Source organism: Hydra vulgaris, chromosome 06, assembly GCF_038396675.1.
Source record: "Hydra vulgaris chromosome 06, alternate assembly HydraT2T_AEP".
Classification (NCBI taxonomy): domain Eukaryota; kingdom Metazoa; phylum Cnidaria; class Hydrozoa; order Anthoathecata; family Hydridae; genus Hydra; species Hydra vulgaris.
Genome location: NC_088925.1, coordinates 38,096,649 through 38,107,500, shown reverse-complemented (window position 1 = coordinate 38,107,500; position 10,852 = coordinate 38,096,649). Strand labels below are relative to the sequence as shown.

At 27.2% G+C, this 10,852-nt stretch overlaps 1 protein-coding gene across 1 annotated transcript in view; it reads left to right on the top strand.

The window, feature by feature from the left end:
• LOC101240325 (MKRN2 opposite strand protein) overlaps window positions 1-10,852 on the top strand; it is a 14,857-nt gene extending 4,005 nt beyond the window's left edge. Inside the window, exons 4-6 of the mRNA XM_065798355.1 lie at window positions 10,062-10,141; window positions 10,312-10,542; window positions 10,674-10,852. Of these exons, the coding sequence (XP_065654427.1) occupies window positions 10,062-10,141; window positions 10,312-10,313 (82 nt within the window). The 3' untranslated portion in view covers window positions 10,314-10,542; window positions 10,674-10,852. The remainder of the gene's footprint in view (window positions 1-10,061; window positions 10,142-10,311; window positions 10,543-10,673) is intronic.

The following is a 10,852-nucleotide window of genomic DNA, read 5'->3' as shown; positions in this document are numbered from 1 at the left end:
TCAGATGGACAGGACAAAAATAACTGTGTAGTGATGACTTTTTCAGATAATTTTATTTTTGATCTTTTTTTAAAAGAAATATTTAAAATACATTTAATATATTTAAAATTCTTAATATATTTATTATACTTAAATTATGTAATATGTTTAAAGTATTTAATAAATTTAAAACATTTTTCTACACTTAATATAAAAATCAGGGAGAATAACTAATTTTTTAATAAAAATTATTTTCACTTCACCCTTATCTGCAAATTATTGATTGCTTGCCTTGGTCACTAAAATACCCAATTTTTTCAAAATTCCATAAGTTGCCCGAACTATTTTCATTAATTGCTCCAAGAAATTGTTTTTCAATTGTTTGGAAAGATTTTGCTACAATTTCTTTAAAACAACATTCTGCTCTCAGTGTTGATATATTTCTTGCAGCTCTAATGCCTAATTTGTGTCTCCATCTGTTATTAAAATGATAATACCAGTGTTTTCAAGGTCGGATATTTTTTAATAAACTGGATTGATTTGTAACTTTTAAATAACCGGAAACAATATCTATGGTTCGGCTTTGTATTCTACCAAAACCCAATTCTCATAATTTTGCAAGCATTTTTATTAATATTAATTCAACCGCATAACTTAGATTTGTTCCTGTAACAGACCCTTGCGAATTCACACGATTTGACAAAATACCAGTTGGAATATTGTATATTCGAGATGGTTTGCACAAACTTTATTTCATCACTATTTATTCTTTCGACCGCGATACTTATTTGCACTTCAGAGGTTTTTTTTTTTAGTTTTTTGTTGATCATGTTTTACCATTTTAAATTGATTTAATTTATATACATTATTTAGATTTGCACAGAAAAATGTTGTAATTAAATTATAGTAAATAATAAGAAATAATAATAATAGAAAAAGTTATTATTAATAGAGAATTAATTAAATAATTTAATGCAAATAATAGCTAGATATGAAAATTATTAGTGGTCAGTTTTATTCCATTATAACTTTTTTCAGGACATAATAAATTTATTTTTGAACAAGGATTCTCAAACAGCATAACTTTTACTACAAATATATATATATATATTTTATTTTATTTTATTTCATTTTATTACCGAAATTTTTTTGTCTCTATTATAATAAAATTAAAAAAAATATTAGTCATGCTCAAACTTTTAAGTTAAATAAAAAAATTATTGATTGAAATTTTTAATATTGAACCAAAATAAATTTTTAATGTTTTTGTTTAAATCCGAATTTTATCATTAAATAAAACATATTAAAAGTGTTCAGTTTTCCTAGTTGTTCAGTTTTACCCCATTTTACTCTAAATAAATAAATCAATTGAATAAAACAAATATAATTACTTCAAATCAAAAGCTTTAATAAAATCTTATTTTTAAATTGTTTAACAAAAGAAATAGTTTTTAGCATATTATTCAATAGTGTATTCTAGCCAGCTTACACAAAACGTTTAAGTACGTTCGAAGAACGTTGCGAACGTTCGAGCACGTTATATGAACGTTCATAGAACGTTCTTGAACGTTTGCAACGTTTTATTGAACGTTTTGTGTTAGCTGGGTATAGCTTAGGACCTCTATTTGCAATTAAAAACTTAGTAGCAGAATAGTATGTTTTAGGTTGAATCTAATTGTTTACTGAAAAACGTTCTGAATATTGATAATTTATTTTTCCGAAAGTTGAGTTAAATATGATAGGTATTATTTTTTTTTCAACTTTGAACATAAGAATAAGAATGTGGTAAAGGTTTAGTTAAAATCGGGAAGAGTTGCCTTAATTGAAACACTTAAGGAATAAATATTTATTAACCGTAGATGGCTTAGCTATGAAAACATTTACGATTTTATTAAAATAAACAGACAACCCTACTATACTTTTAACCATAATTTGAGTTAATCGTAATTGATTGCACTGTTATTAGAAATAAATTTGTTTTTGCAAAGGTACCATTTTGTTCCAATCAAGGTAACTGGTCCCCTATATTGAAACACTTTAATTCCTTAATCAGAACAGGTTGTTTCTTTTAAAAAAAACACAGTTAAAATAAAAAATTGATTAAAAATAATTTTATCTTTACAGTGAAATCTTAAACAATTCATTTAAAACTTACAATAGAATTAGTATTACCCTGGCAAGTAAAAATTTAACAACCAAAAAATTGTATAAAAGCTTCAAATTTATGACATTCTTTTAATTAATTTGTTATAATTGGTTAAAAGTCACTATATAATGTATTTTTATAAAGGTTTTTGGTTGAAACTAAACATTTTTAAATTGCGCCTGAACTATTTCTACAACTCTTTGATTTTACTACTGATTTAACTGAGTAAGAAAAACTTTATAATTCAAGTTAAAGAAACTTTGGACTATATTACTGCAATATCACTGCAATATCACTGCAATATCATGCTTGCAGCAACTTATAAGATAAGTTTATATTGTTATTTGCATTTTAAATCCTACCGCATTTAACACAAAAAACTGTATAACCTATAGCAGTATAGTTTACTTAGCGCAGTCAAGTATATAGTGTGAACGCAAAATTAGATTACCAAAAAAGAATGACAGATAATAGCTTTAAATCGATGGTGCACATGCATTTTTTAAAAGATAATTTTTAAAATCTGTCAAAATGTAAAAAATAAGATGCTTTACTAGAAAATTGCAAAATATAACTATAATTCATTTTTTTTCAAAAATAAATCCAAGTGTTCCAAGGCACTGTTCCAGTTAAGGCAATTCTCCCCTACGTTCAGAATAATAAACTTAATAAATAGCAATTGAGTGTTCGAGAACAGATCTACATTGCATGCTTTTGTTTACTTAGCAATTAATTTTAGTTACGCTAGAGCTGCACGACGCAATGTTTGCATAATTTAGATTAGCAATGAGTAAAGGAAAAATAATTATATTTCAAACAGGTCTGGTATAACAACTGCCTAGCTTTGTATCTTGTAGATTTTGTAGTGAACAAATATTTATAGATGTAGATTTTGTAATAAACAAATATTTACAGATTACATTTATGTTTCATATGACTTATGCATATAACCCATATAAAATTTTTGTTCTAGTTTACGATTTTTAATAGTTTTAACTAAATTTTGACTGTAAGTGTTTTCAAAATTAAAATAAACTCCTTCTGAATTTTACCCAATGTCGAATTGCACGTTTGCAAATGATGAACAGCAAAACAAAAAAGACTGGAACATACTGACCATTTTTGATTGATTATGTTTGCTATTTTCTTTAAATTTCTTCTTTATCGTTTTTCTCAGTTTGAAATTTTAGCTTTTTTTTAGTCACCGCTTCCAGCATAAAATTTCTTATAGAAACTGTTTTTGTTTAATAGTAATTTTTTTTTTTTAAACTAAAATGTGTTTTGAAATTTAGGCATGTCCGTCACAACACCACGGACTATTAGGGACTTTAACTAACAAAAATGTAAAAAAAAATATTTACATAGTTGTAAAGTCATAAAAAAAAACGTTAGGTTTAGGTTATATTTGCCACTTTTGGCAATATTTATAGAAAAATATCTTAAAGAATTTTTCCACGTTGTTTTCTCTTAAATATTTATTATAATTTATTTTCCATAATTTTTAACTTCTTATTTTCAACCCTCAATAGTTTTTGCAGAGAGTATAATTTTGTTTTCTTTTAGTTTCATGTTTTTGGTTCACTATAACCACAAAGTTATTAGGGCCAACGCGTGAGCCAGAGTTGTGACAGTTTTTGAGAAACCATCTTTTTTCGACAGATGATCTACATTTGTCTGAAAAACCTCATAAATCGAATTAGATTTTATTGTGGTAATATTTAATCTATAGGCATTCTCAAAGCCGTCATTTGATTGACTTTGTTTTTTTCAGAAATATGGTGGTATTTTCAGCGTATTGCATGTCTTTTGATTTATTTTTAATTCCCGGCAAGGAAATGCCATCCACGTCCAAATTATTTCGGATGTCTAGGGAAAGCGATTTCACCGCCAGTCAGTAAAGCATTAGGGAGAAAAGATCTTCTCTGCTTATACTGAACTATTCAATTATGTTGTCGTTATTAATTATTATTGATTATGAATTTTTCATATGTTGCATCGTAGCAATTGTAAACTGTTTACATAGGTTATATTTTAAATTGTTTACATAGGTTATATATTTTGAACAGGAAATTCCTATCGAACTTTTGTCCAAAATATTTTCGTGTTCTATAGTAATCATGACACTATCAATGTTTTTCTTATTGGTGTATTAAATTAGTTCTCTATTTAGACAGATTCTTAAAAATTTATTTCTTCCAAGTACCGAACTTGTTTGCGACGTATTTCGTCTTTGTTTAAAGGCATTGCAGCGTTGAAAGCTCCTCACTGCTTTAAGAGGATGCGTTTTGGTTGTTTAAAAGCGTAATTTTAATGTTTTATGTCTTTTTTTTTTATAGATATATTGAAATTTTTCTCTAGATTTAGATTTTTATAAAACTTTTAAATTATTTTTATTCTTTGACAGTGTCTCTATGTACAGTGTCACCCTTTTTTTATTTTGTTTAGATTCTTTCTTTTGGTTGTTTTTTCCATTTAGAAAAGAGTCTTGGAAAGCTTAATGCCCTTTTCTGCACGTGTTTGTTTCGTTCTCACGAACACGCCCCAATCGCAAAGATGTTTTTCAAGCTCCGATTTTAGATCTTCCAGTCTCTTCCAAGTCTCTCTCAGCTTTTGAATTTTGATATAGATTTCATTTTGTAAAATAATTTAGTTTTTAAGGCGTCAAAAGCAAAATATCTTATGCGAGACCATTGGTTGCTTGATGCGAGACCATTGGTTGCTATCGGAATATTGGCTCTTTTTAGTTTTATTTTATTTAGAATTGCTTTTTAATTTAATCATAAAGGAATGGTCACTAACGAGGTTAACATTTAAGCGTCAATAGCAAGGGACATTCATGTTCTTGTTTTCAAATTTTAGAGTACAACCCACTGCTGTGTAGTCACTTGTTTTGTTTTCTAATATGGCGTACTCGCAGTTACTTGAGGTTATTAAAGGTACATAAATTCTATCAATTTGTAAAACAAAAAAAAAAATTTTTTTAATTTATTTGAAATAATTTTTTTAAAATATACCAAACAACTTAAATTTTCATAAAAATACTTCAATTTAGTTTTTCAAAGAGTACTACTTTTAAGTAAAAAGTTCTCCCCCTTTTGGTCTAGCACGGGTTTCCAACCATGTTAAATCTCCCGCTAGGATCATATAATCTGATCCACGCCTATGTTTTCCTATTTGTTTAATGTTGTATCGTTAACAAAATACGACAAATAGAAGTATAAAAGTATTTAACGTCTTTGTATATATATATATATATATATATATATATATATATATATATATATATATATATATATATATATATATATATATATATATATATATATATATATATATATATATATATACTAGTGAACATAGAAATGGACACAGACCTTTTAAATATAAGAAAACTTCATTTTGGTGTGTTTTTTATAAGGAAATAACCATATTTATGCGGTTTTCTATATTGGTTATTATTTTTTGATGTGTTTAGATTAAAAAAAACTAAAATTTTGATTTTGATTTTAATAAAATTTACAGTTTTAATATAAAAATATAACAATTTAATGACAAAGTGGCAAATTATGTTAGTTTACGTTTTACAGCTTACAAAACATGTTATTAAAAAAATGGTTTATAAAAAAAACCCTAATATTTTGTTGAATATCCATTATTTTTTATTACTGCAGTAATCCTACGAGACATTGAGTCCACTAATTTGCCCAAATCTTAAGTGCTTATCACGTGAAACCAGGATTTGATTATGGCCTCTATTAATTGACGCTTGTTTCCAGGTTTTTCTTTCATTACAAGTTTTTTCAGTCGAGACCACAGGTTTTCTATCGGGTTCAGGTCCGAACTGTTCACAGGCCATTTGAAATCGTTTTTCTTTTTGGCTTTAAACCAATTTTGACAGTTTTTGCGGTGTGGCATGTAGCACTGTCCTGCTGGAACACACAGGTTTCTGTTTTGCCCTCAAACAAATCATCAATCAATGGGAGTAATTTGGCTTCTAATATGTTTTCTTGGTATTTTTTGGCGTTAAAAATACCATCCACCATGTTGATATGACCCACAGCATCTCTGGTCATGCATCCCACACCATTACACTTATGGGATGCTTTATTGTAACCAATGTGCACTCAGGTAATAGATCTTCACCGGGCATTCTTCTCATATAATTAATTCCATCACTTCCAAAAATGGAAATCTTGCTTTCATCACTCCAAATAACTCTTTCCCAGTCTTCCTTTGTCCACTTTTCCTTGTGTTCTTTTGCCCAAATCAAACAATTCTTTCCTTGTTTTTTGTTTAAATGTGGTTTTTTTCTGGGTCTTCTTGCTTTTAAACCATTTTCAAAAAGCCTTCCGCGAATTGTTCTTGAACTAACCAAAACTCCAGCGGCCTCTAAATCATTTTTAATTTTAGCTAAAGTTGCTCTTTGGTTCTTAAGTGCATAGCTTATTATTATCTTGTCATCGTTGGCAGTTGTCTTCTTAATTTTCACATTTTTCGGCATATTTTTGAAGGTATTGGTTGCCTTAAACCTTTCGCACACCTTTCTCACTCCAGATTTTGTTGCTCCATATCCCAACTTGTTGGCGATTTTCATGTACAAATAACCTTCTCCACGTAATGTAACAGCTTTGCATCGTTTTGTAGGTGACCAATATCCTTTTATCATTGTAAATAAAAGTACATTTTTAAAAAACACACTAAATCTTCAAGAGCACTGTCAACTTTTCACCAGCATCTGTTGAAACTCAACTAAATGACTACAAAACAATGATCTTGTATTTATAGCTTAAAAGATTTTTGGATAAAAATGTTAATTAATAACGTAATTAACTATTAGTCATCACAATAAATAGAGTAATTTTCACAAAAGCACAAAAAAAATGAGACATTCACCTTTTACTAGAGAAACCCATTAGTAGAGCAATGGCTCATTTTTGATACCAATTAACAATAATAATTCATAATTATGTTTAAAATTGATATAAACGATTAAAATTTGCGATTTCCTATAAGCTAAATAATAGATGATGTGGTTTAAATATAAAAATAAATAATTAAATCCACCTAATGCATGATATGTCAATTTTTCTAAGAAAAATGGTAAAAATTGCAGGGGTGTCCATTCCTATGGCCACTAGTGTATATATATATATATATATATATATATATATATATATATATATATATATATATATATATATATATATATATATATATATATATATTTATATAAATATTGAAACGTATATAAAAACACTGGTTACTGTTCGTCAGGAAATAATAAAGCTTTTACGACTTCACATTTAAAAAAGATTTGTATTTGTTTTGGATTGTTTGGCTCATATACGTTAATTATTCTTATATCAAAATCTTCAAAATTAAAAGTTGTACTAAGAACTTTTTTGGTTAGAATGGCAACAACTCGCTCTCTTTAATTTCTATTATTCCATATTTAACTACTATAACTTTAAAACTTCACGTAAACTAAGTATAAAAACTTGTAAAATTAAATATTGAAAAATATTTTGTCTCACCTGAATGATGATCTTTCAAAGACGTTTTAACTTTTCTTGTTTTTGTGTATTTAGCTGCGTCTTCCTTTTTTCCCCTTTTTTCCCCCATCAATTTCAAAGCTTCAATGGGTTTTCACTCTTCCTATAGTTTCGATTCTTCCTCTGTGTCGGTCTATGGCTAATTTTTTTTTATTGCTAATTGCTTTGCTTGTCGATAAAATTGGGTCAATTTTAAAAGTTTCGGTAGGTGCTGTTTGGGTGTTACTTAGTTTTTCAAAAATTATTAGTGTCGCTTTATTTGTCTGAGAATCGGGGTTTTGATACTGTTTCTTGCGATGTTGCGACTTGTTTTTAAGGTTGTCTTTTTAGTACATATTTGGGTGTTTTCCCGTTATGTTTGATTTTGACTTCGTAACCAATACTTTCAAGACAACAGGCAAGACCTTCGGCATGTTTCCCATTCCCGCCACGAGAGTTCCTGCGTAATACTCTGTTCAATTCAAAGATGCTTTATTATGGAAAGCTTAGAGTATATACATGCTTGCCGTAGCCCATCTCTTGAAAAAAAATACCAGTTTTTAGGGGTTTAGCTTTAATTTAGAGAACGAACACTAAAATGTAGTTGTTCACGGTTGTTCAGAGGCAAAAGTCATCATACGCAAGCGCAGTACTAATCAACAAAGTTTAAATTTTATTAACGGCTATGACAAATGGATTTCTATCTACTAAAGTTTCATTCGAAAAAAAAGTAACTGTTATTTAAAAGTTACGACCTTTTAAAGTTATTTCAGAGGGTAACTGAGAGAAATTTAAAAATTTACATGGTCATGAATCTTAAACGAAAAAAGATTTTTTGATAAAACTTGAAACCTTTTGACAAATTTTAATTTAATTCATGATGGAGTTTATACAAAAATTTTATGATCTTAGGAGACGCTTTACAAGAATAGAGGCAATGACGGTGTTGCGTTAGTTCAACTAAAGTTTTTGCAAGTCATCCTCATTGAGCACCAATATTAACATACTATAATTTTGAGTATTTCACACGGCTCTTTGTTACCAATCTTAGAACAACAAAATTACTGGACACTCGCCTAAAATAAGATGACTTTCAAAACCCCGGGTTGTTTTTAACATTTTTGGAATGAGGAAGAGTTTTATGATGATAAACAATAAAAAATTACTGAAGATAAGTTGCAAGCCCAGTGGGCACAAGTACGTTTTTCAAACGTTTGGTAAACATTTAATGGTCGCTTGAACGACGATTCTATAAGTAAAACGTTTAAAAAACGTTGAAAAAACATTTTAGTAGGAATTTTTTTATCATTTAATTTAATATTTAATTTTTACACGAGACCTTTAAAAAACATTTTCCAAGCTAAAAACGGCGCACTGAGCATGTGTAACTTTACTTAAAAATATGTAGTACTTTCATGTTTTTTAACGAACTCTTACGATTGTAAAGAAGTTTTTTTTAAATTATACATTCATTAGTTCTAATATGACCCTTACTAAGTTATATAATCATACATAAATACAATATATGTATATACATAGATATATATATATATATGTATATATATATATATATACATATATATTTATATATATATACATATATATATATATATATATATATATATATATATATATATATATATATATATATATATATATATATATATATACATATATATATGTATATATATACATATATATATATATATATATAAATATATATATATATATATGTATACATATACACATATATATATATATACATATATATATAAATATACATAGTTATATATATATTTATATATATATATATATATTTATATATATATATTATATATATATATATATATATATATATATATATATATATATGTAGCAAATGATCCTCTAGCTGTAGTAGCAATAATCTAGATATGCTATATCTAGATTATTGCTACTCCAGCTAGTATTTGCTCTACATGATTTATACAAGTAGAACATCTAGTAGAAATAACTCTGTAAACATAATATTAGGCAATGATTTTTTTTTGGTTTATACGAAAGGCTTTATTCAGTCGTAACAATCATAGATTATAAAATAATTAACAATGCGACTGTACGTAAAAAAATTGAAAAATATTTATTTAACCTTATAAAGAATGGCAAATATAAATATTGGTAACCTAAATCTTGACAAATGAACTAAAGAGATGTAAGATGCACGCATAAAGTGATGCAAAGATTTCAAGTTCTAAACTTCAAGAATCAGGTTGTTTTTTTAAACTTAGCTCATGTATGCAAACTTCTTAATAACTTTTCACAAATGGTTTTATATCTAATATTTCTACCTAAATATTTCAATGTAAGTCTATATAAAAGATTGGAGTGTTCAATCTTTTGTATTTATTTTTTAATATCAATTTTAGAACAAAAAGTGCAACGTATTACAATTGTTCGCACATTAGAGAAGCTAGTCCTGATATTTCAGTGCAAAAAGTTGCCAAATGTAAGTTTATCTGTTTTTATTTAAAATTTTATGCTAAATAAAACCAGATAATTTTTTTTCAAAAAAAAAAAAAAATTTGTATTTGTTGTTAACATTTCTTTCACATTTTTAACACGTGTTTCAAACATTTCTTCAACAAGTTTTTTTTTTTCTTTTTTAAATGCCCCAAGAAGTCTATATGGTATTATCACAGAGCACTATGAATTAGAAGTTCATGCCTTCTTCCTAACCAATTTTGCAAAACTTGCTTAGAGGTGGGGTTTAAACCACAGATCCTTAGTTTCTGAAGCAAGTGCTCTACCACTGTGCCATGGCTGCTAAAAAAGACTTCCAGAGAAACATTGCTGTACTTTATCGTTATAATGAGCTGCCAACAAGTTTTAAGTCTACGAGTTGAACAGGTATGTTAATAAATGTTGACTTATCATTTTTCAAAAGATACATATGGTATTTAATTCAATTTTCAGTTTTCAACAGGAGTTTTTAATTAATATTTTACTCTGTTCTAATTTTGCGTATTCTTTTATAATAGGTTTTTAATATGCAGTATTTATGGATACCATGATACCAGACATACCATGTCTAATGTCTGAAATCAAAAAGTCTTTATCTGCAGTGAATATCCTGGAGGAAAAGATTGAGTTTGAAGATTCATTATTGTTTTATGAAAAAATAAATCATATAATAAGGTTTGATAAAAGTGAAAGAATT